At 46.0% G+C, this 27,549-nt stretch overlaps 1 protein-coding gene across 1 annotated transcript; it reads right to left on the reverse strand.

The window, feature by feature from the left end:
• Positions 1-8,012: 8,012 nt before the first annotated feature.
• On the reverse strand, positions 8,013-10,050 carry LOC122923961 (E3 ubiquitin-protein ligase TRIM39-like). Its single transcript, XM_044274855.1, has one exon. The coding sequence runs from the start codon at positions 10,048-10,050 to the stop codon at positions 8,491-8,493; it is 1,560 nt and encodes a 519-aa protein (XP_044130790.1). The 3' UTR covers positions 8,013-8,490.
• Between the last annotated feature and the right edge of the window lie 17,499 nt (positions 10,051-27,549).

A 27,549-nucleotide genomic window follows, 5' to 3' on the forward strand; every position in this document is an offset into this window, starting at 1 on the left:
TTTTTGCAGGACAAGCTGTACTTGTACTAATGCCACCATTAATTATGGCATACAATGTAGTGAAAAGCGGTAAAAAAATCCAAATGGGGTGGAATTGGGGAAAAAAAAACTATTCCTCCACTGTTTTACGGGTTTGGTTCCTACAGCGTTCCATTTGTGGCAAAACGGACTCACGTCCTTCATTCTCTGGGTCAGTACAATTACAATGCCATCCCTTATGTATCTATGTCTGTGTATTACCGTATTTTTTGCCCTATAAGACGCACTTTTTCCCCCAAAAAATTGTGGGGGGAAAGGCAGTGCGTCTTATGTGGCGAATACTTGACTTTGTATACCGCCGACCGCATGCTGCGCAGCGCGGTGGCGGGTGTATTAGTGGGCATGGATGAGGGAGGAGGGGCCGGCATCCAGCTCTGTAACTACAGCGGGCCCGGTGCAGTCACTGTATTCTGCTACACCGGGCCCGCTCACTGTAGGAGTCCTAACTGCAGGCAATGCTAACAGTCTTTTATCCAGCCTGTACTTACGATACTAACTTTCCGGCAGGCAGCGGGCAGGAGGCTGAACTGGTGGGCGGGCGCTTACAACGTAACTCACTATGTCACGCGCCGGCTCCGCCCACTTTATGAATGAAGAAGGGAGAGCCGGCGCGTGACATAGTGAGTTACGTTGTAAGCGCCCGCCCACCAGTTCAGCCTCCTGCCCGCCGGAAAGTTAGTATCGTAAGTACAGGCTGGATAAAAGACTGTTAGCATTGCCTGCAGTTAGGATTCCTACAGTGAGCGGGCCCGGTGTAGCAGAATACAGTGACTGCACCGGGCCCGCTGTAATTACAGAGCTGGATGCCGGCCCCTCATCCCTATTGGGGGTCATTCTATGGATGGCACTGTTATGGGGGTCTGTGGACACATAGCGTAAAATGCTATTTATGTGCCATCCACAGTGCCCCCCATAACCGTGCCATCCACAGTGCCCCCCATAACCGTGCCATCCACAGTGCCCCCCATAACCGTGCCATCCACAGTGCCCCCCATAACCGTGCCATCCACAGTGCCCCCCATAACCGTGCCATCCACAGTGCCCCCCATAACCGTGCCATCCACAGTGCCCCCCATAACCGTGCCATCCACAGTGCCCCCCATAACCGTGCCATCCACAGATCCCCATAACCGTGCCATCCACAGATCCCCATAACCGTGCCATCCACAGATCCCCATAACCGTGCCATCCACAGATCCCCATAACCGTGCCATCCACAGATCCCCATAACCGTGCCATCCACAGATCCCCATAACCGTGCCATCCACAGATCCCCATAACCGTGCCATCCACGGACCCCCCATAACAGTGCCATCCACAGACCCCTATAACAGTACCATCCACAGATCCCCATAACTGTGCCATCCACAGACCCCCATAACAATGCCATCCACCGACCCCCCCATAACAGTGCCATCCCCAGATCCCCATAACCGTGCCATCCACAGATCCCCATAACCGTGCCATCCACGGACCCCCCATAACAGTGCCATCCACAGACCCCTATAACAGTACCATCCACAGATCCCCATAACTGTGCCATCCACAGAACCCCATAACAATGCCATCCACCGACCCCCCCATAACAGTGCCATCCCCAGATCCCACATAACACCATTAGGCACACCTTTTGGTTCAAATTTTTTTATTTTATTTTTTCCTCCTTAAAAACCTAGGTGCGTCTTATGGGCCGGTGCGTCTTATAGGGCGAAAAATACGGTATGTCTAAATAGTGTAAAAATAAATGTAAATTTTGAAAAAATTTGTATATTTTTTTTACATCACCATATTCTGACCCCCATAACTTTTTTATAGTTATATATACTGAGCTGTGTGGGGGTCATTTTTTGTGGGACAATCTGTAGTTTTTATTGGAGTGTGTGTGACTTTTTGATCACATTTTATTACATTTGTTTGGGTAAGAGAGGCAGTGAAAAAATGGCATATTGGCCATTTTGACCCATTTTCCGTTACGCCATTCGCCATATTTGAAAAATATTTTTATATTTTAATAGTATGGGTGTTTTCAGTCATGGTGATACCCATGATGTTTATATTTTTTTAGCTATTAATTTTTTTATTATACGGAATGGGGGTGAATTAAACTTATATATTTTTTGAATTTTTTAGATATTTTTATATATTTTTTTTTTTTTACTTTTTTAATTATTTTGAAGCTCGTATTTGAGTGTACAAAATCCATTTTTTGAATTTTGAACAATCATGGATTTTTTAAATGCATTTATTACTGATAGGGATGGGCGAATCGACTTTGCATGAAACATCCGAAGTTGAGTCGCTCATCCCTAATTACTGACAATTGCTCATTTCTTATGTTGGCCTGCCACCTGGTGGCCAAAATACAAATTGTAGCCTCAATGCCCTCAGCCTCTTCAGCGAGGCTGAGTGCATTTAAATCAATAACCGGCATCCTTATTGGCCACAGAGGATGTCGGTAACCAGCCCGGAAGCGCGAGCTTTGGGGTTTTTGACAGTTTAGTGACATCACGGCATCTAAAGACTTTAATTACCACGATCAGCATTTTTGACGGTTGCGGTAATTAGACGTGGGTCTCTGCTGTATGAAACAGCAGAGACCTGCCGGCCATGACGCCGCCTGCACGTGCGACCGGGCGCCATATTTGCCTATTGCTCCAGTGCTACGGCACGGGTAGCAAAAGAGTTAATTATGAGTGTTATTTGGATGTGTGTTAACCAATTATGATGATACTTTGAGAAGTTACACCTGTCACACCCCGAGTTCTACACCTGTCTGCTGAACTCCGTTATTCCACCATTGTGGCGTCATTCACCTGTAACACGTGGCTCGATCCCCTGTGTGACTGACCATTGTGTTAGACACAACATTTTCATGGGGAAAATGCGGGTACCTCAACAGCAGCCCCAGCCGCAGACCCTGATACGGAGACCAGGAAGACCCCGGTAAGTAACCAATTGTGTCTCATGAGCTCTGGTCGCTGTGGTGTGTGATGTGGTGCCTGACCCGTGTTCTGGTGAATGTGTGAGTGTGGGTGTCTCTAGGCGTGTTAATGCATGAATGTGTGAGTGGCTGACATAGGCTAAACCTAGGAGGGGTCTGACCTTGCCCCTGAGCCAAGCAGAAAGTCCGGAGCTCATTGACCGCCTTGTCCGGTCCCTGTCTCTGGAGGCCTCTAGCTCTGGTGGAGAAAGGTTGATGGACCTATTCTGGGGGGAGGCTGTGAGAAGTCGCAGTGCATAAAGCTGTCCTGTAAGATTGGATAGGGACCCTGCAGTTCCTCGTTGGTACCCAAAAAAGGCTCCAGGGATTGTTCGATGCTATGTCATGTGTCTGTGTGCCTGCTGATATTAGAAAATATGCAGAGGTTTTGTGTCTAGTCACAAAACGGAACGCTGCCGGAACAGAAGACGTCCTGATGCATCCTGAATGGATCTCTTTCCATTCTGAATGGACGAGGACTAAACGGAAGCATTTTTTTTCCGGGATTGAGATTCTCACCTAAGTCTGACCAAAGGGGGTGGACTTAGAGGACAATGAGGGGAGGGAGAAGCTAGCCTTCTCCTCCCTGTTCTATTGCAGTGTGTGGATGATTGTTTATGTTGTGTCATGTTAAGTTGAGGACACACTATGTGCCTTTTTAGGTCTTATGTAGTATTGTCACCTCCGTTGCTTGCATGTTTCAGGTGGGACCATTTAAATATTATTCCAGAGGCAATAGATGCCCTTTTATACTTTTTATACTTTCCACTTGCACTAGCACTAGTTAGAATCCTCATCCAAGGCCATGGAGGCAGGCAGAGACTGTTGAGGTATTACCCAGTAGGTCTGAACCCTGTAATCATGAGTACTTTCCACTTGCACTAGCACTAGTTAGAATCCTCATCCAAGGCCATGGAGGCAGGCAGAGACTGTTGAGGTATTACTCAGTAGGTCTGAACCCTGTAATCATGAGATCCCCCTTATGTGTGTGAGCGACTACAGCTGAACCTGCTAAAAAGACTAAAAATATAGTTCTTGGCGACCTTCTGGTGCTGCCCCACGCTTATAGCAAGTCCAAACCAGACACCTGACCATGGCTCACCTAATATGAGGTTTCACCTCTCCCTCCCAGTCTAGTTATGAAGTGTTGCAATGTTCTGAGTCCAGCCACCTTGCGGCTGGTGGATTCAGAAGGGCCTGACGAAAGAGCGGGGAACAAGCTGTAATCCAGCCTCACTGCAGCGTGTGATCTGGGTAAGGAAGAAAAGGTGAACATCCATGCAGACTCGAGCTATGCGTTTGGTGTAGCACATACGGTAACTTTGGAGCCGCAGTTTCTTGAGCTCTGCAGGTAGGCCTATAAAGTATGCTGAGGCTATACAACCTAAAAGGACAGCCAGGGTAAAGGTGTCAGCACACACCAAAGAGCAGACCCCTCAAGCTCTGGGGAATACAGTGTCAGATCAGGCGGACAGTAAAGCAGCATTACTCCCCTTGATGGCGGCCATGCCTGCAGTAGACATAGAACTACTACGGACCCTCCTGAACCAGACATCCCCTCACAAGTAAAAGGTATAGATGGAGAGAGGTGCCATACAGGGAGAAGGAGGGTCTTGGCATATACACACTCGGGTCTGCCCCGTTACTTGTTTTCCATGAAGGCTGCCCTTTCCTAGTCAGTGGTCCATAACTTCAAGGGCCATAGGTTTACTGAACTGGTTTGCCCCAGGGTTTCAGAATGACGTTGTGAAATTTGTGCAAGGCATAACCCTGGTAAGCCTCCCCGAGTACCCAGGAAGTGCACCCCAGGACCAGAGAGTGTAGGTGGAATGTTTTGGACCCACATTGCCTATATGTACTTTCCCCTCAATCTGGAAATTAAGTATGACACTCTGCAGTGGACTCATCTGGGTCGTCACCTCCGACTCTACGCATTTCTCATTGCTCGCTGTGGGTTTCCTGGAAGTTTCCATCAGAGGACTTTCCATGAGTTGTCGACCTTTGATGTTTAATTTGGTTTTCACACAAGAACCTTCATCATGGCGCCTCACTGCTGTCCGGAATATTTGTTACAATGTATTAGTGCAGGTAAAATGTATCAGTCTGGAGTCCAGGCTGAGAATTGTGTAGACCAGGGGTCAGCAACCTCCAGCACTCCAGGTGTTGTGAAACTACATCTCCCATCATGCACACTTACTTGGCTGTTCTCTATACTCCCACATAAGTGGAAGGAGCATGCTGGGAGTTGTAGTTTTGTGAGATTGTGGAACCACTCTGCCTGTATAATGTTTATGCCTAAATTGTATTGGAACTGTTATTTGGCATTCCGGGCACTAGAGGCCACTGTTTTGCAGCTACACCAGCACACTCTGGGATTTACATATGCAAAGCAGATGATGACTCATGCAGGCTGCTTCTGAGTAAACCAGGAAGTCTGAGCTGATCTGACATGGTGGAAGGATTGTGCTGTGAGAGACTGAATCCGATTCCATCCTGGTTTGCGGATGTCCGGCAGTGAATGGACACTCAGAGGAAAGAGAGTAGCTGTCGTCCCCTTACTGAATCCAGCTCCTTGTAAGAGAGATTGTCCCAGGAAGACTAATTACAGTGTGTGGACAGAAGTCTTATTACCAAGCAAGGCCGCACGGTTGCTGAGAGGTTGGTAGCCATCCCGGGTAAGCGGCATCCGTGGGCCCAGAACGGACGCAGGTCAGTACACCTGGTTACTGATTGTACTATACTGTTTGGCGCCTAAAGTAACAGAGACTAGCCTAGGCCCTCCATTAGCTAGATAGTTAGGGTTATATCTTTGTTAGGCCTCACTGTACCGGACTGCAGCGCAGTAATTGTCTTGCAGGCTTTGCTGCATCTGCCACCGGTTAGGTGTGTCCTCTGTAGCGGCACAGCACGACTTGTAGGCTCTGCTGTGTACGCCAACGGGCTAGGCCTGTCCCTCGGACAGGGACAGTGACTGTGGGCCTGGGGTATTACTTATTCTGTTTATACTTGTGTTATTACTATTTCCAAAGTAAAGTTTCTGTTCTTGCAAATAAAGCTGGTGTCAGTGTCGCTTTCCTTGTCTGTGACTTCGCTGTATCCTGGGGAGCCCACCCCGATACACGGCTTACAGTTTCACAACAGCTGGCGTGCCGAATGTTGCTGATCCTTGGTGTAGACAAACACATTGTAAGACATTCTCCAGGATGGGGCTTTAGGGCAGAACTCCCTCTTTTAGAGGGACAGTCCCTCTTTTGGACCCAAGTCCCTCTGTCCCTCTTTGCAACTTAAATGTCCCTCTTTTTGATCTGAGGTATCGATTTGCATTATTACATTTACAATATTGATCCAGAAAGTATTTGTATGGTTCCTATCTTTATATTAGACCTAACCTTGCATATTATTTCATTATTTGATGCAATTTGGATTTTAAACATTTCTATATTCAGATACTTTTTGCGATATTGTATTATAAGAAAACGAATAAATTGTATAAATGGACTTTCACACAATAACCATAGGTGTCTCTTTGACCGTCCCAAAAAGACCCAACCTCTTCGACCGTCCAAAAAGTTGGGAGGTATGCTTTAGGGTCCAGGATGCACTCATTTTATTAACAGCAAGCAGAGATCTTGAAAACAGTGCACTTAATTTAATCTATATTAGATAGCTGCAGACTTTTCATTTTACACATAATCAAAGCTTACAAAGTTTAAAAGCTGCAGTGAGCATCACGTCACACGCGTCATAACAGCCAGCATGATGTACAGGACGATGCTAATACATTATAAACCCAAAGACGTCCTATAGCAATTAAAAATAGAAAAAATTCTAATCTTTATTAATCAATTTCTATAAGGCTGTATATGGAGGTTTTGTGCATTATTGAATTCATGTTAGGGTCCATTCACACGTCCGTAGAATGTGTCCGCACCCGTTCCGCAATTATCCAGAACGGGTGTGGACCCATTCATTCTCTATGGGGCAGGAATGGATGCGGACAGCACACAGTGTGCTGTCCGCATCCGCATTTCCAGAGAGCAGCCCAAACTTCCGGTCCGCGGCTCCGGAAAAATATAGAACATGTCCTATTCTTGTCCGCAATTGTGGACAAGAATAGGCAGTTCTATGGAGGTGCCGGCCGCAATACACTACGGACGTGTGAATGAACCCTTACTTGCATGATTTCTTTTTACCTTGAGGCGGGCGCTGTTACATTTCTTCTCCACCAGATGTCCCCGCTGATCCAAATTTCCATCTTTTGGTGCGGTACTTTTTATTGAGTTTTTATAGCAAATGATTAATAAAGATTTTGTGCATTACGTATTAATAATTCACCCACGTGATTTCTTTGGATTTTTAAGCAGCATTTTCATGCTCAGGCATGAAGCCAACTATTCTAGGCCTAGGACCGTGTTTTTTTAAATACCCATAGGTTTGAAATAAGGTCACAAATAGCAATCCCATAATAGGATTGAAAAAATATATATTATAAATAATGTAATAAAAAAAAAAACATCCACCCCCCCAAATAAAAATACATTACCTATGAAACATGAACGCCATAATTACATTAAAAAATCAACAGCAAGAACATTTCCATCTCTCTGTTCAGTCAATAAAAGTTTGATTTGATTTGCATCTTAACAAGTTGTGCCCATGTAATCACCAATTACGGGTCAATAAAGGGTGCAGCAGATATTTTGGGGCCCAGCAGCCAGGAGGGGCTGAAAACTTGATTTAAAGGAGAACTGGCTTAGTTCTTCATGGGAACCAATCAGATTCCACCTTTTATTTTTCACAGCTCCTTTAGAAAATGAAAGCTGGAACCTGATTGGTTGCTATGGGCAACTCAGTCAGTTTTCCTCTGCACCAGTTTTGATAAATCCCCCGCACAGTCCCTACATAAGGGCTCATTCAGATCGCCGTATGCGGATCCATTTTTTTGCAGTCACTTCAGCACGTCCACAAAAAAACAGATCGCATTCAGCATTTTTTCGGACCCATAGACTTCAATGGGGACACGCCCTGATTTTCACTGACAAGTATAGGACGTGTTTTATTTGCTTTGTGGGGCCGTGGAACGGAAGAAAAGATGCACAGAGTGCTGTTCGCAGCTTCTGGGGCCCCATAGAAGTGAATGGGTCTGCATCTTATCCACAATGAAAGCAACATACGGCCATCTGAATGAGCCCTAAGAGCGCTACACTGCAAAAGTGAGAGTGCCACACAAGGCCCAGCACTATATAATACCCAATTATTACCACCAGACAGAGCCTAACCACGAGGTACACATCAGAGACAAGTTCACACCTCCGTCAGGCGCCTCCGACACAGATTTCAGACATAATAGAGCAGAATGCAGCAGACACCACGACTGAAACCCGATGGACCACTTTACTCACTGGGCGCCACTGGTGTCCATCATATGACATAATTTTTGAGCAGAACAATGGAAACGATTAGTGTAGATGTTAACAAGTCTTTAGCTCCCGACTCCCGATTCTCAACCAATTGTTTTTAACCATGAAAACCGCGTGAAGGGGCTCAGTAAAGGAGGCCGAGGCCGTGTACAGGTGTCTCACTGGGTCACTCAGTTGATAAAAGGACAAGCGGCCGCCATTGTAGTCCAGGTAGACTCTAACACTATTACAAAGAGTCCTGCAGGGTAATGAGATAGAATGACCATCATGCTCTACCACAAGCCCACCACCATGCCTCCACAGGCACCACAACTTATTATTACAACCCAGGCTTGACAGGTCCGTTCTCCAGTCCATACTGGAACAACACACCCCTACTCCCCAGTTACCAGAGTCACTGGTCTGCACCTCCCAGTAATGTCTTCCTGAAGAAAAGCTCATGGTGCTTAAGACCTGGTTGCCCTCAAATCTTTCCTCTGTTTCTGGGAGATTCTGGTTTGTTTGTGAATGGGTCACGGTCTTCAGGTCATCTGATACCTGGAGGTTAGGAGACGTGCTGCTCACATCCAGTACTAATTCTGCAGGTTTCTGTATATAGAACCATATGTTCAGGCCTAACATTATGTCAGATAGTCCCATTTTTAATGTCTTTGAGATCAGGTGCACGTTCAGACCACCAGCATTGTGTACCTCTTTATGTATTTTTTCCCCATCCATGGTGCCACCACCACCAGACTGCTTTGCTTGTAGGACACTGAATGCATCTGTCATGTTACACAGCTCCTCCATGTGACATCTGCTCTTTAGCAGCTCCTCCTTGTATTTCTCTAGCTCCTGGATGTGATCAGTGTAAGAACGTAAAGACTCTTCTTTCCTTGATAATATGTCACTGATGAGAGTTTCCTCGAGAATTTCGAGTTGTCTCCTGATTGCTCGAAACCGATCATGGACTCTCCGAGTGACAACATCAGCTTTTTCTTGGATTTTTCTCATGTCCTCCTGCAAGTTTTGGACTTTTTTCTCAGTCTCCTCCATCTTAGAGTTCATTGTCTCCAGAAACTTTCTCAGTCTCTCCTTCTTATTCTCAGAGGCCTCATTCACTGGTTGAACCTGGTGTTCCCGGTGTTCCTCGGCCAAGGAGCAAGACAAACAGATACAGGAATCGTCCACTGTGCAGTAGTACTCCAGGATCTTCATATGTATGGGACATTTTCTGTTCTCCAGGGTCGTCGGGTCAATTAACGTATGTTGCACCGACCTGTTATGGTTTCGGAGATGTCTCTCACACATGGAGGTTTCGCATTGCAAACAAGTCTTAATGGCAGGAAATGTAAAGTCACAGAAATTGCACAGGACTGTGGAGTCACCATTTCCTGGGTGAGGAGAACAGAATCGCTCGGCGATGTTGTTCAGGTTTGTGTTCCTGTTCAGGACCGGTCTTGATCTGAATCTCTTCCTGCACTGAGGACACATATAAGACATTGACAGTTGAGTGTCCAGTGCACGACCAATACAACCCCTGCAGAAGTTGTGTCCACACCTCAGGGTCACAGGATCCTTGAATATATCTAAGCAAATAGGACATGTAAGTTCAGCTTTTAGATCCGCCATAGTTGAAAATCAAATCAAAATGAAAATGAAACTATGTGCCAATTGCCACCCTTCGATATCTGGTATCTCCCCAGGCTTCCTGTGGTGTGACGTCTGCTAGCACAGGGTGTTGTAAAATTCTTGCAGATGACATTCCAAGCAATATCTGCATAGTCACATCAAACATTTCCTTATTGCTTGCATCGCAGGAGGAATGCACATTTTTGGATAGAAAACATAGGATGGCTTCCTGAACCTCATTCATATTTCAGCCATGAGTTTCTTATACAAGTCTCCCGGAAAATATAGAAGAGAGCACCTAAGGGTGCCATGTAACCTGCACCCAGGTGTGATATGCCATGTTGCGGCACTATGTGATATGTCATCTTGTGCCACTGGGAGACGCCAGTGAGGTTACCAGATAGGATGTGCACTTACTGTGGGTGAAATGCTCTGTATGTATTGTGGCCATGGTGGAAATGTAAGTTAATAATGTCACAGGGAGCCTGTCAATGAGGGGCATGGCGAGTTCCTAGAATTTTTTTTTTTTGGCACAAGTTAGCGGAAATAGATTTTTTTTGTTTTTTCTCACAAAGTCTCCCTTTCCGCTAACTTGGGACAAAAATTTCAATCTTTCATGGACTCAATATGCCCCTCAGCGGATACCTTGGGGTGTCTTCTTTCCAAAATGGGGTCAGTTGTGGGGTGTTTGTACTGCCCTGGCATTTGAGGGTCTCCGCAATCATTACATGTATGGCCAGCATTAGGAGTTTCTGCTATTCTCCTTATATTGAGCATACAGGTAATGAGATTTTTTCCGTTCAGCCTCTGGGCTGAAAGAAAAAATGAACGGCACAGATTTCTTCATTCACATCGATCAATGTGGATGAAAAAATCTCTGCCCAAAAAAAAAAAAGAAGGGGAAAGGCGTCTGCCAGGACATAGGAGCTCCGCCCAACATCCATACCCACTTAGCTCGTATGGCAAACCCGATTTCTCCATTCACATCATCGATGTGGATGAATAAATCATTGCCGGGATTTTTTATTTTTTTTTTATATACAAAGTGTTTGCCAAAGCATATGAACACCGCCACCTCCTCAGCTCATATGCCTCGGCAAACGTATCTTTTACTGCAGAGGAGAAATATCGTCTTGCAGCGCCGCATACACCGACTTTTGTGTAATCTGACAGCAGCGCAATGCTTCTGTCAGAATGCACATCAGTGCTGCAGCTGGTCGATCGGTTGGTCCACCTAGAAGGTAAAAAAAACAAAACAAAATAGAAAAAAACAGGCCGAAACGCAATACATTTTATTAACTTTATAATAACATTTGAACGGAACATATAAACTTTATTTAACTTTTGAACTGAACGTTAACTTTTTTGCTTACCGGTGATTTTTTTTTTTTTTACCTTTATAGGACAAACCTCTCCTTCCCCATGGGACAATGTGCAAAGCGCAAAGCGCCCAAAGATGTGGCGAAGTACATTATGCACTTTGTCCCAGGTGAAAGGAGAGGTTTGCAGCAGCTCTGTGTGAAGGGGCCCTAATAGCCCTGTGTGCCTGTCCTGTGAAATGTGATCCCTATGCTAAGTGTACCTGTATGTGGTACTTCCGGAAACACTCCCCTAAGCATAGGGCAGGGTGGTCAGGGCAGTCAGGACAGAAATAGCGGGTGTCACGCCTTATTCCACTCCTGCTACAGACACAACATCTTTTTCGGGGTGACTGTTGGGTTGAGGTACCAGCAACGACACTGGGAAAATGTCGCTCGTGTAGACGGCTAACTACACTGGTGGATGGGGCCACGGAACCTCCTGGATACAGGAGGTTCTCGATGATCTCTTCCTGAAATTTGAGGAAGGATCCTGTTCTCCCAGTCTTACTGTAGAGAACAAAACTATTATACAGAGCCAATTGAATCAAATATACAGACACCTTTTTATACCAGCGTCTGGTTCTGCGGGAAAGTAAATAGGGAGCCAACATCTGGTCATTGAAGTCCACCCCTCCCATGAGCGAATTATAGTCGTGGACTGAGAGGGGCTTTTCAATGACACTGGTTGCTCGTTCTATTTGTATTGTCATGTCTGCGTGAATGGAGGAGAGCATATAAAAGTCACACTTGTCTCTCCATTTCACCGCGATCAGTTCTTCGTTACACAAGGCAGCCCTCTCCCCCCTTGCAAGACGGGTGGTAACGAGCCATTGGGGGAAGCCCCGGCGACTAGGTCGCGCGGTGCCACAGCAGCCAATCTGTTCTAGGAACAAATGCCTGAAGAGGGCCACACTTGTGTAGAAATTGTCCACATAAAGATGGTACCCCTTGCCAAATAAGGGTGACACCAAGTCCCAGACTGTCTTCCCACTGCTCCCCAGGTAGTCAGGGCAACCGACCGGCTCCAGGGTCTGATCTTTACCCTCATAGATCCGAAATTTGTGGGTATAGCCTGTGGCCCTTTCACAGAGGTTATACAATTTGACCCCGTACCGGGCGCGCTTGCTTGGGATGTATTGTTTGAAGCCAAAGCGCCCGGTAAAATGTATAAGGGACTCGTCCATGCAGATGTTTTGCTCAGGGGTATACAAATCTGCAAATTTGGTGTTGTAGTGGTCTATGAGGGGCATAAAAATTTTAATTTCGGAAACTTGGACGGGTTTCCACCGGAAAGACTGGGCATAAAAGCTTCCCGGGTTGGCGGCTATAAATTGAGTGGCTTATCGATTTGTTTCTGCCACAACTAAGTCCAAGAGCTCCGTAGCCAATCAGGGTTTGCCAACACCTCAGGGACTCTAGGGGCTCTACGGGTCTGTCTGTGCGGTGGCTGCGACGGGGGAACTATTGCACGTGCCACCGTACCAGCTTCAACCGCCCTTCTGGTGCTTGCCACTTCACCATGTTGTACGGCAGTGCTGGTACTAGGTCCAGGATGGGCTGTGCTGCTGGTGTATGCCTCAGCTGAGGGTTCCCATTCCTCATCCGACTGGGTCAGAAGCCTGTAGGCCTCTTCAGAAGAATACCCCTTATTTGCCATTTGGACTACTAAAGGGGGTATTCCCTGAGACTACCCAAGAAAAAAAGCAAGCCTGTTTTACAAATGAAAGTTATGGTGAAGTGATCAAAAAAAATAAATGTTTGGTCACTGCGGCGGGGCGGGCGTGGGTGAACGCACGTGTGGGCGACCAATCAGGCCTTTTCGGGCAAACACTGCGTTTTGAGTGGAGGGCGAGCTAAGGTGACACTAATACTATTATAGATCTGACTGTGATCAGTTCTGATCACTTAGGCCTCATGCACACAGACTTTTTTTTTGCGGTCTGCAAAAACGGTTTTCGTTGTTCCGTGATCCGTGTCTGTTTTTTCTTCCGTGGGTCTTCCTTGATTTTTGGAGAATCCACGGACATGAAAAATGAAAAAAAAATCTAAGTCAAGTTTGCCTTTGAAATGATAGGAAAAAACGGACACGGATCACGGACGCGGATGACAATCTTGTGTGCAGCCGTGATTTTTCACGGACCCATTGACTTGAATGGGTCCGTGAACCGTTGTCCGTGAAAAAAATAGGACAGGTCATATTTTTTTCACAGACTCGAAACACAGATCACGGACGCGGATGCCAAACGGAGCATTTTCCGATTTTTCCACAGACCCATTGAAAGTTAGTGGGTCCACGGAAAAAAACGGAAAACGGAACAACGGCCGCGGATGCACACAACAGTCGTGTGCATGAGGCCTAACAGATACTATAAAAGTACAAATGCTGATTAGCGATATGCTAATCAGCGAATCAGTGACTGCGGTGCGGTGGGCTGGGCGCTAAACGATTGCTAAACTACCTAACCAAGGGGCCTAAACTATCCTAAACCTAACAGTCAATACCAGTGAAAAAAAAAGTGACAGTTTACACTGATCACTTTTTTCCCTTTCACTAGTGATTGACAGGGGCAAGAAGGGGTTAATTGGGGTGCAGGGGGTGATCTGGGGCTATGTGTAGTGTTTGGTGCTACTCACTGTGATGCCTGCTCCTCTGCTGGATCCAACCGACCAAAAGGACCAGCAGAGGAGCAGGGAAGCCATTTAACACCTTATATTTATAAATATAAGGTGTTATATGGCTTGTGATTCGATTGGCTGGCAGGCTGATGACGAAATTGTGCTTTAACTTTTGCCGGCCCGCGATGCGCATGCGCGAGATGACGCGCCTGCGCGTCCAGGAGGAATTACAGGGCCGCCGCAAAGACGCATCCCTGCGTGCGGCGGTCCTAAGGAGGTTAAGAAAACCTCACAAATGTGTGACCTCATAGTCCCTATTCAGGCCCCTTGGGTGCAGTGTATCAAGGGTATGTATCCAAAAGGCCTCTCTTCTGAGGAAAAGCCTCTTGACGTCTCCCCCTCTCCTTGGTCTCTTCACCTGCTCTAATACTTGAAATCGCAATTGCGCAATGGTGTGTTTGAATTTATCGAAATGATATGGAACCGGTAACATCAGTTTTTTGTCCTAATGTCGGATTTATGCTTACTGATCCGATCCCTCACTGCCTGCATTGTCTCACCCACATATAACAGGCCGAAAGGGCATTTAATAAGATATATTACATTTGCCGAATCGCAAGTGAAAAAACCTTTTACTCCAAAGCTTTTACCAGTATGTGGATGATGAAACGAGGGGCCTTTAATTACGTGGGAGAACTGTAGACAATGCAGGCAGGGGGATGTACCCATCCGTGGTGTGGATATCCGCTGTTTTTTCAATATGGCTTTTGTACTACCCAAATCTGCGTGTACTATTTTATCACGATAATTGGGATTCTTTTTGTTGCAGATGAGGGGTGGATACTTGAATTCATCAACCTTGGGATACGCTTTATTCAACAGGTGCCAGTGTTTCCTGACCGTATTATCAATACCCACTATCGGTGTCCTTGCGATGAATATCTGTAGATAAATGACCACCAGGGTCCTTAATGACCCTGGTGTCCAGGAAACTCACCATGTTAGTGTCAAAGGTAACAGTGAACTGTAAACCCTAAACTGCAGTAATAAGGTGGTTCATGAAACCAGATAGGGTCTCGCAGGACCCCGTCCATATGCAAAAAATGTCATCGACAAACCTTTTCCAAATAATAACATTTTAGCAAAATAACTCATTGTTGTTTACATTGTTTTCTTCAAACGCCGACATAAATATATTTGCATAGGGTGGGGCCACGTTCGACCCCATCGCGGTACCACGTTTCTGGAGGTAAAATGTATCCATAAATAAAAATTATTTTTTATAGAGCTCTCGAAAAAATTCTTGTTCTGATGTCGTGTAAGTGGTTCCACTAAGTGCAGTTGAAACAGCTTGTATACCCTCCTGATGACCAATGGAGGTATATAAACTGACAACATCAATGGTCACTAGGAGGCTCTCAGGAGGAACTGGACCCAAATCAGCAATAATCCTAAGAAAGTGTGGTGTATCCCATAAGAATGATTTTGTGGATTTTACCAAAGGGGTTAAAACCTTTTCAAGGACAACAGCCAGAGGAGATAAGATGGATCCCACTGGGGACACTATAGGGCGTCCTGGGGGATCAATCAAAGTTTTATGAACCTTTGGTAATATATACAGGACTGGAATCCTAGGAGTGCTGATTCACCAAAAATTTACAAAGGTGTTGATCAATTACACCTAAACTTGAATAGTGTTCAACTATCCCCATGATCTTATGTTTTATTTCAAAGAGGGGGTCTCCATTTAATGGTTGGTATATGGATTGGTCTGATAATTGTGGCATAACTTCCTGTATGTATTTCATGATTACAATGGAGCCACCCTTATCAGCAGGCTTTATCACCAGATTTGTATCCTCCCTTAGCGATTTAATGGCTCTCTTCTCACTAACTGAGACATTGTGTCTTAGATGTAATTCACCCCTCTTTATAGAGTCTAGTTGTTCCCGTACCTCCCTAGTGACTATATCACGATCGGCGTAACTGTCACATACGTAACACGGAGGGAGGAAAAGAGGGAGGCCCTGCCCTAGTGAGAGGGAAGGTGGTGACCCCTGACTCACCTTGCGTCTGGCACCTGGCTGCCCTGTCGTCCCTAGACGGGTTCCTCACCCGTACGCCGATCACGTGCCTAAAACCCTGGCTTTCCCTAGGATGAGCCCTAGATAGTGAACAGGGCGGTGGGAACACTAGTCCGCACCACTAGCTCTAGAGGAAAACACCAAGGGGAGGACAGACAATACAAACTAAACATATAATCCCAGGTGGGCAACAACAGGAGACAACAAAAGCCCAACAGGGATCCGGAGGGTAGCACTCTGGAACAACAACCAGATTCTCAGCTCCAGTGGGTCAGCATAGATGTCCAGGCAGGAAGCTCTATAACTGGCAACAAGAGAAGTGTGAGAGGAGAATATAAGGAGGTTGGGAGTGGCAGACAAGAAACAGCTGAGGAGGAGAAGCTACGGATCCCTGAGTGAGACAAAAAGGATAGCAAGGCAAACACAGAAAACAAACACTAAGAAACACCGTGATCTTTAGACATAGAGCGCGCAGCCACCCGCTGCGACTTCCTGACCCCGGGTATAACGGAGTCAGACGTGGCTCTTGACACCCTCGTGACAGACTAATTGTATATAAGTTTCAACAGGGTGATAGGTCTTCGGGGGCATAAATGTAGATTTATTTTTTAGACCTAAGTCTACCAAACGTAGGCCAGATTGTGTCTCTATGGGCTCCGTACTCCACTGCTCTCCAAGGGGTCCAGAAAAATGAGCCTTAAGTCTAAGTTTTCTGAAAAAGTGTTGTAGATCGACATCCATTTGAAAAGTGTCAAAGTCCGCTGTGGGGCTAAATGACAAGCCTCTCTGGAGGGCAGAGATCTGCTCAGAGTCCAGACACCGAGATGACAGGTTTATAACTAAAGATGGAGTCTTACCCGCGACCTGGTTTGTATCGTCTGGCTCTGCGTCGCCCCTGATGTTCCACCGGTGGTGCTTCCGCCCCGCTAGCCTCCTCCTCCACGCGGACGCCGGCCGCCTCTCCAGAAAAAAGGACGAGTATCGCGAGAGCCAACTGACTCGCCGGAACTTGAACTTTTTGAGAACCATATCTCGCGGGTTTTCGATATCCGGGCTGCGATCCCAAACCAGTGTCCTGCCATCTGTACACTCGATTAAGGTAATAATCCTCGCTGTCGCGTAGAAACTTTGATCTTTTCTTCTCCTCAGTTTCTTGTTTATAAGCCGCAATCTGAGTGTCTACGGCTTCTTTCAGCTTCTTAAATTCGTCATTCCTTTTAGACCTCTGCCTTGTGATGAAAAGGACATTTAGATTCTCCAATAAGGTAGAAAATAATCTCTGCCATATGTTACTTTGTTTCACTTGATGTTACTTTGTTTCATTAGTTGATTGACAATTGTTCAAACACCCCCCACTAAAAGGTTGGAGACGTCCCTAATGGGTGGTACTAGACCCTTTATATAGTTTGTTTTCTTTTCTTGGATGTACCTGTTGAGAAAGGCTTGCATGCCGAAACGCGTCCTGGTTATAGGACTTTTGCTTTCATGATATAAAAAGAAGCTTGCTTACAAAAGACACAGCTGCTGGGATTCATTACCTGTTATCCATTGGAGGTTGCTCCTCTCCAGTGCAGCGTGCAACACAAGGTGAAGTGCTGACCTGTTTCCCTCTTTGATTATTAGTACGTGCACCACCGATTCCAAATAAGTACTGCAAATATTACTCTCAGTTTTGACAATACAGATGCCGAACAGATCTGTCACGGCTGAGGGTGGGGAAAACCCTCAGCCGTGCGATGACAGAAGATAATGGTCGCTGCTAGGCCAGGACAGGAATCAGGAAGCAGGAATAGGAGGTCCTATCACCTCCTATTAGCTGTATGAGCCAACCCAGATGGTAGGAGGGCTCATACTCTGGAACCTAGGGTCCCTAATAGCCCTCAGGAAATCCCTGGACTAGGAGCAGGGTAAGACGACCTGTTCCTCCTAGATACGGACGAACAGGAGTCTCACTGGCCAAGCTGCAAGGAAAGGGGAACAAATACAACATATGGATATGGCAGGTGAACTAAAGCAGTTCCAAACCTACCTGCCACAGACACGCTGACTGGAATCCGTGCATGACTACTGATGTCCACACAACATTAAGGGACACAGCACACAACACATATCACACAGGTAACCAGGACATCCATAGCTGCAATAAACAGAAAGACCTTAAAAACATCTTCTAACATCAGACATATAGTTTTATGACCACAAGGGTGGCCCTCACTGGACAGATGGTATTTGACCAGGAGGATGACTCCAGCAAAAGACATGGCTGGAGTACCCCTCAGCTACAGGTATCCAGCAGAGACTAAATAGCCCAAGTAGCCAGACCCACACACTGACACACCCAGTGTTCACACACTAAGAAGGGAGTTAACCCTTCCTACACCAGGCAAGGAACAGAAACCACTTAAAGGGAAATACACCCATAAACATCATACTCCACCTGTTACCGCCGGCAACGGCATGCGTGGCAACCATGTCCTGGGAATCAGCCAGAAGGCCGAGACACTGCCACCACATGCACACAAGCAACACGTTGCTACAGACAACCGCAAGTGAAGGGAAAAATGTCACAGTGCACACCATAGGCCGTGACAAGATCTTATCGCAGGTGACGTCTGGTTCGGAGTTCTTAAACATCCCTAGAAGTGAATATAAAAAGCAAAAGAGAATTAAGCAGTGCTGACCTGTTTCCCTCTTTGATTATTTGAATGAGAACGAGCTTGCTCCTTTCTTGGATGCAATCTGAGGGCCATCCTAGTTCTACACCGATGTCATCTGCGATGTCATCCCTTGGTCTCCTCCTTGTCCTTTCCCTACCTTATCTGTTGTTATGTTTGGTGTGGGTTTGATTTGTTGTTTATGTCTAGTTGTAGTTACATGTGTGGTCTGTTGTTTGTTGTTGTCCAACATGTATGCTAGACATTCCCTTGTTTGTCTGTACCTCCGGAAAGGGGTCCCTGGGGTTCCGCGGAGGGGGAACCAAATGTCTGTGCGCAGCTCTGCTGGGGGCCACCATGCTTCCTTTCCGCATGGGGGTCCAGGCAGGTACTGGTGTGCTGGATTCCTGTATTAGTTGTTTGTGCTGTGTCCTGTTAGGTGTTCAGGTTCCAGAACTGTTTCATGGGGTCCAGCCGTCGTTGCAGCGGCAGATAAGTGCTTTTTGTTTCATGGCTCTTACCTGCCATTCTCAGTTGCTAGGCCTGTCTGAGACTTCGGTTCATCCGTGTCATAGATGAACCAGTCATCTTCTTGCCCAGACATTACTACCAGGGGAGAGCCTCAGTTTTATGGATGTTGACTAGTGTTGATCGAGCACCAAAGTGCTCGGGTGCTCTGGCCAAGCACATCTACCGAGCACCCAAACACAATGGAAAGTCAATTGGAGAACCCCAGGCACCCCCAGCTCAGGAAGAAAAGAGGGTGTCTGGTTCACAAAAAAAGGTTAGAAATTGATGGAAACCGCATTAAGAGGATGGCTGGATGTGTCTTGGACTCCTATTATCTACGACATACAATAGACAACCACACAAAGGCTATATGCCAAAAGCCAGGTATGTGCAAGCCATCAATCTATCTATGAGACAGATAACAGGCTGAGTCAGCATACCTTACAATGGCAGCCTTGTGCACTAGGAGACATTCCAAACCAACTCTCATCTGACTGAGAACCAGTAAGCCTCAAAGTTACTTCACATCTGTTGGATGGCTTGGGTGGACCTGTGCATCTAGATCAATATCATTAGGGTGACAAAAAGTTTTCTGATTGTCCTAACATAATATTCAATAACCTTTCTATCCAGTTTTGTCATGTAAAAACTCATTTGCATAAACATTGGCATATGGGAAAGACAGGCAAATGAGCAGAATCTGCCTTGTTTTTCAGCTAAAAACCATTTCCATGGAAATTTCGCGATCTACACTACTCATGAACAGCGGTATCTATTGGTTTCATAGTCTTATGACAAGACTAATAGCAGTGTTCTCCCATTGACTTCCATTGTGCTCGGGTGCTCAGTAGAGAGCACCAGAGCATACCAATGTGTTCGGCCAGAGCACCCGAGCACTAAGTGCTCGATCAACACTACTTCATACATGATGAATGTACTTCTAATCATATGTCCCCGCCTATAAATATATATTATAAGTAAGTGAATGTCCCCATGATATGAAATGGTTCATGTGCTGGATTTTTATTAAATGGTGGTCATACAATGAAGAATATTAGACGCTCTCATTTCTGAGACAGCTATAGCCCAGCGGAGACATGTCCACCACTTAGGGTCCTTTTACCAGCAATTTCAGCCCCAAGGAAGATGAAAAAATATACAAGTGAATCAGCGCTCGGCTCAAAGTGCACTGAACGGGGGACGAATGATCATTACTGTAATGGTTTTCCCCCCATTCAGTTTGCATATTGTTGGCGCTGTTTTCACAAAACACTATTAACCCCTTCACGCCCGATAATGTACATCCCGCTCCTGCCCGTTGCGGGCGCCATAGCCGCGGGTGGCCGCCTGCTTCTTATAGCAGACACCCGCGGCTAATGTCCGCAACCGTCAGTAATGCCGATCTCTGACATTTAACCCCTCAGATGTTGTGGTCAATCCTGAGCGCGCTGAAAAGCAAAAGCTTTCACTTTCGGTTGTGCTATGGCTCCCCCATGTGGCGATCGGAGGAGCCGGAGCGTGTGTGCAGCAGCCCCTGTCTTTGTGAATGACAGGAGACTGCTGTATAGTATTTCCTATGGAGCCCTTGCCTGTAATAGGGCTCCATAGGAAAGTAGTGAAATCATCATAGATTCCAATGCAAGTGCATTGGAGTCTATGATAATAGCAATTAGATGATTGATTGTTATAGTTCCCTAAGGGAACTATAAAAAAGTGTAAAAAAAAAAAGTGTAAAAAAAAAAAGTTTAAAAAAACCCCATAAAAAAACATAAAAATTCTAATCACCCCCATTTTCCCAAAAGTAAAAAAAAAAATACACATCATGGGTGCCGCATAGTATAAAAATATATTCCCCATACAGCAAAGGGCAAAACGGAAAAATGAGTCCAAATGGCCGATTCGCCATTTTTGGTCGCTTCATTTTCTAAAAAATTTTTTTAAAGTGATCAAAAAGTCATACACACCCCTGATTCCCCCTACACAGCTCTATACACATAATTACAATAAAGTTATAAGGGTCAAAATATGCGACAAAAAAATAAAACTGATTTTCTCCCACTTTTTTTATTTTTTTATCACTATCAAAACGCAAGAAAAACTATACATAAAAAGGTATCGCTGGATTAGTACTGACCTGTAGAATAAAAGTAACTGGTCAGTTTTATCGCACATTGAACGTCGTAAATAAAATAAAAAACTTAAAACTGTGGTGGAATTGCTTCTTTTTTTATTTTTATTTCACCCCATTTGGAAAAATTTTTCCCGCTTCCCACTACATCATATGCAATATTAAATGGTGGAATTGGAAAGTACAACTTGTCCCACAAAAAACAAGCCCTTAATATGGCTATGTGAACAGACAAATAAAAAAGTTATGGCTCTGGGAAGGCAAGGAGCGCAAAACAAAAAACTCTGGGCCTGAAACGGTTAAAAGATGCAATCACTAAAAAAACAAACAAACAAGCACTTGGTTGTTTGTTGGGTGATCAGCAGCATGTTTAACCAGGCGTTTTTTTCACTCCAGATCTTCTACTTTTATAAAAGGGTCCTTTAGATCAGTTGATTTTGCTTGTGCTACGGGCAGGCCTCCCCCCAGGGCCCTCTATATAAGGCGTCCCAGGTGTAGGAAATGCCGAGTGGTGTTATGGTGCAACCTAAATGTCTCTTTATGTGTGTCACGGTGCTCCTACCTTGATACGACTGGACCCCAGGCTTTGGCTCCGGAGCAATAAATAGGGGGAATAATTGAGGGATAAAAGAATAACTTGAGTCAAGACCTTGAGATGGAGTCCAATGGCAGCTTTACTTGAATAAACGTTTCTCCAAACAGTTTCAGGCTTTGTCTTGGTTCCAGCAGGCTTTAGCATTAAAATTGCAGGCAAACTCAACTCTGCTATATCTGACTCTGCTGTCCTGACAAGCTTAATTAGTGTCTTTGCTTTCTCCGTGATGCTGTGCTTCATGTTCAGCCAAGGGATGTGGTAGAATCCGGTGAGCTCCAACATGGAGTCCCTACAAGCACACACACTAGCACTAGTCCTAGAACCAGTTCTAAGTGGTCCCCACCCTTCCTGCAGGAAATAGGACTCGCCCACTTCACTCCAGAGGGGGGTTAGAATGTAATGGTTAGCTCCATTCTACACAATTACAGCTCTGTTGGGTTTTCTGCCACCTGCTGGTGAACCAGGCATATTACATGTTATAAACAGTTGCAAACATTATTATAGATTCACATTATGGAGAGGACCTGGAACATAATGCATAGATAACTTTATGTTAGACCATTAAGGACAGTAGAAGGGTGTTACACTTGTTGGCATGGTCTATAAGCCTATAAGCAATAATTACATTCAGTCCATGAACATAACATATAACAGTCATATACAGTGAATTACACTACTATGAGCATTAAAGGGAACCTGTCATTAACTTTATGCTGCTCATACTAACGGCTAAATAAAGTAGAGACAGGCGAGTTGATGTCAGCGGTCTGTCATTTATAAGTTAAAAGTAACTTGTTACCGAGAACCAACATAACAATCATTGCAGACTGGGCCTGGAAAAGAGTCACGGCCACCTGAGAAGAGTCCTGGTTATTCATGAATTTCTGCTCTCCCTGACAGTCTTCTACCTAGTTGTCTCTCTTTCTCTCTAGGAGAGAACTGCCAATTATCAGCAGATGGGTGAGAGAGCAGAAGCTAAGGAATAACCATGACTCTTCTCAGGTAGAGTTGACTCTTTTCAAGGCCTGGGCTGCCATGATTATGATGTTGGTTCTCGGCAACCACTTACTATTAGCTCATGCGTGACACACCGCTGAAATCAGCATTTCTGTCACTAATTTATGCTGCCCTCAGTGAGGTCAGCATAACGTTGATGACAGGTTCCCTTTAAATAAGTATTCAATGAGCAATCATCGCAAACATTTGGTGATAGGAAGAACGAGCAGCAAGCTTAGACTGTGAAGGACTGTGGCAAAAAAGCAGCCCTAGGTACCCAGCAGAACCTCCCGCTTCAAAATAAGCAGATCATGGGTTCAACCACTGAAGGCTCCGTTGACCTGATCGGGTTGATCAGAAACTTGGCAATGTGTCTTCTGAATTCCTGATCTGGAGCCAACCATAGAATAAGGTAAAAGCAGCGTGTACGGGCTCGATGAAGATAATTCTGTACGTGTGGAGGTGCCTGATAGGACAACCAAGATCATAAAAGGACAACTGTCCAGCATTGTAATCCAAAGAGACCCTGATATTATTACAGGAAGTCATGTGAGGTATGTAGAGACACTGATTATTATGCTGCAGCCAGAACTCATTACCACGTCTCCGCAGGCACCACGACTTGGTGTTACAGCCTATAAATGATTTTTTTCCCCTCTTGACCATGCTGGGGTAACACACTCCTATCATCCAATCTCCAGTCTGGCTGCACTCCACATCCCAGTAATGTCGTCCTGAGGAGAACTTATCAAGGCTTAAAACCTGATTATTTTTAAACCTGTCTGATGTTTCGGGGCGAGCCTGGTATATTTCTGAGTAGATAACAGCTCTCCAGTTACCTGAGACATGAAGATCATTAGCAGCCGTGTGCACATTGAGTAGTAAGTCTGTAGGCTTCTGGGTAGACCACCATTTTTTGGCTTTTGATGTTACGTCAGGTAGACATTTGTCTGCAGCCTCCGTGGTCACACCTGCATATAATATATGTCTCTCGGTGTAGGTACAGTCATCTGTATCTATGACAATGGCCTCTAGGACAGCTATTGGGTCAATCTGAGTACACAGCATCTTAATATGACTTTTCTTCAATTCCAGCTCCTTGGTTTCTTCTTCCAGCTCTTGGATTTGGTCAGTAGCATAGAGTAATATCTGTGTTTTCATTGGAGTATTTTCTTGGATGTTAATTTCTTGAATTGTCTTCATAAGATGCAATCTTTTTTCTTTCAGCCTTTTCTCTTTTACATTCATTGCCTCCAAAACCTTGTGCAGTCTTTTCTTCTTCTTCTCACAGGCCTCATTAAGTGGCTCCACCTGAAGTCCCCGATATTCCTGGGACAAGCAGCAGGACACACAGATACAAGCGGCATCCACTGTGCAGTAATAACTCCGGATCTTATTATGGATGGGGCATTTCCTCTCCTCCAGGCCAATAATGGTGTCCATCAAGTTATGTTGCACTGACCTGTTGTGATACTGAAGATGTCTCTCACACATGGAGGTTTCACACTGCAGACAGGTCTTGGTAGCTGGGATGAGAAGGTCACAGTAGGTGCAGGTGACGGTATTCTGGTTCGTACAGCGGAACTGCTCTGCAATGTTGCTCAGGTTTGTATTCTTCTTCAGGACCGGTCGTGATTGGAATCTCTTCCTGCACTGAGGGCACATATAGCGTCCCAATACCGTCCTCCTCATGGCTTGATTGATACATTTCCTGCAGAAGTTATGTCCACATACCAGGGTTACAGGGTAAGTAAAAATATCCAGACAGATGGGGCACTCCAGATCCTCTCGGAGGTCTGCCATCATCAAAGTGTAAGTAAAGTTATAAAGTCCACACAATGCAGCACAGAGGCGGAAGCCAAGCAGCGTCAGGAAAGGCTGAGTCACAGGCTGTGCTGAAACACGTCAGTACTGGGGCAGGGCCACCGACGGGAGTGCTCGCAGCCTACTAGAAGACAGGAACAGCACTGGGACGGTCACAACACACAGCTGAGATACAGGGATTCTTGGTCTGCACCTCAGTATTTTTATGGGGCTCAGTGGTAGGAACATATACTCTACACCACAGCACAATATAAGGCAAAAGTGTCCATTCTTTATTAGTGTGCTCCAGCAGTGACAGTATTCAGGACATTTAACATACCTCCCAATCGTCCCAGATCTGGCAGGACAGTCACGGTGTGAGCAATAGGTGGGCCGAGGTAAGTACAGTTCTGGTTACTCAGGGTTATGTCGTCCCTGGGCAGGCTCGCACAAGTGATGAGGAGAACGGCACAAGGATTCTCTGGGGAACACTCTGGTGTAAGGGACACTGGCCAGATGGTGGTGAAAGGTGCCCTCAGATGGTGGTACAACCATTTACTGTAGTGTTAATTAAGAAAATGGAGACTGAGACAAGGATGGTGCAATCTAAATTATAACTTTTACTGAACGTTGCCCCTAGTAACAATTCCAACCAATTTATAAAGCAGTCTTTGGTACATCCCAATGTAAAATACAGTCTCATGCATACAGGGGTAGGGAGCAGTGGCGTCTCTAGCTTTCAAATTTTGGGGGGGCACACTGGGGGCCAGGACAAAAGTAGGGGGGGCAGCTATAACAACGATACAGTTACACAAGTATGCTGTAGAAATGCTGCGATACTTTACCCAATACCTAAAACCGCAAACGGGAAGAAAAACCCCAATCACTCAGATTCAACATGTCCTAGCTGCCTGGGCATGCTGGAATTACTACAATTACAGCATCTACCGGCTGTGTCAAGTCCCCTTCTCTTTGTCACATGGCATGACCCGATAGTATCGCTATCAGCGAGCACCTGAAGTACCGGGATCCCTCTCCCTATAAGGCCCCATTCACACATCCGAAATTTGCATAATGGAATTGCGGACCCATTCCTTTCTATAGGGCAACACGACGTGCTGGCGGATACGGAAATGCGGACACGCACTTCTGGGTCCGCAATTCCGTTCCCGAAAAAAATGCGAGACCCGCACATTGCTGCGGTTACAGATGTCTGAAGGGACCCTAACAGTGTTATCCACAGAGTGGCACAGATCCCCCCATAACCGTGTCATCTACAGATCCCCCTCCCTATAACAGTGTCATCTACAGATTCTCCCCCCCCCCCCCCGTAACAGTGTCATGACATCCACAGACCCCCCAAACCCCATCCCTATAACACTATAAGGCCCCATGCACACGGCCGTGTTTCACGGCCGTGTGCGGGCCGTGGAACCGCGGCCTGGATCCCTCCTGAGTGCAGGAGCGCACGGCGTCACTGGTTGCTATGACGCCGTGCGCTCCTGCTCTCAGGAGGGATCCAGGCCGCGGTTCCACGGCCCGCACATGGCCGTGTGCATGGGGCCTAAGAGTATCATCCACAGATCCCTCCGCCCTATAACAGTGTAATGACACATGACATCCACAGACCACAGATCCCCCTCCCTATAACACTATAAGAGTATCATCCACAGATCCCTCCCCCCTATAACAGTGTAATGACTCATGACATCCACAGACCCCCGATCCCCCTCCCTATAACACTATAAGAGTATCATCCACAGATCCCTCCGCCCTATAACAGTGTAATGACTCATGACATCCACAGACCACACATCACCCTCCCTATAACACTATAAGAGCATCATCCACAGATCCCTCCCCCCCTATAACAGTGTAATGACTCATGACATCCACAGACCCCCGATCACCCTCCCTATAACACTATAAGAGTATCATCCACAGATCCCTCCCCCCTATAACAGTGTAATGACTCATGACATCCACAGACCCCCGATCACCCTCCCTATAACACTATAAGAGTATCATCCACAGATCCCTCCCCCCTATAACAGTATAATGACTCATGACATCCACAGACCCCCGATCACCCTCCCACCGCTCCCATTTGAACATGATTTCTCTAAACGGTAAAGTAGTAAACACTGTAATCATCCAGGCTGCACTGACAGTAACTTTAAAGGGGTTCTGCACGTTCATTTAACTGATGATCTATACTCTGGATAGATCATCAGCTTCTGATCGGTGGGGGTCCGCCGCGGCCTTCTCACTGTTTACCGCTGGCCCACTGACTGACATCACGACTAGTATCAACTCGCCTGAGCGCGGCTAAGCTCTGTTCACTTGAATGGAGCTTAGCCCCGCCCACGCTAGTTAATACTAGTTGTAACTCGTGACATCACTGGGCCGGTAAACAGTGAGAAGGCCGCGGCATTACTGGAGCGCCAGTGCCTTCTCTAGCCTTCTCCTTCTCAAGCAGCTGATCGGCGGGGGTCCCAGGGGTCGGACCCCTGCTGATCAGATGCTGATGATCTATCCAGAGAACAGATCATCAGTTAAATGAAAGTGCAGAACCCCTTTAACTTTTAAATCAGGAAGATTCAGGGAATCAGGGGCAGCCGCCATCCAGCTCTCCTCTCAGACTCAGTCAGAACTCAGATCTAATCTAATAGAAATATAGAAAGAGACTTAGTCCACGTGCCACGTCCACTAAGTCACTAGTAATTTGTACCTTATTATTAAGTTAGGCTAC

Source organism: Bufo gargarizans, unplaced genomic scaffold (genome assembly GCF_014858855.1).
Source record: "Bufo gargarizans isolate SCDJY-AF-19 unplaced genomic scaffold, ASM1485885v1 original_scaffold_2097_pilon, whole genome shotgun sequence".
NCBI lineage: Eukaryota > Metazoa > Chordata > Amphibia > Anura > Bufonidae > Bufo > Bufo gargarizans.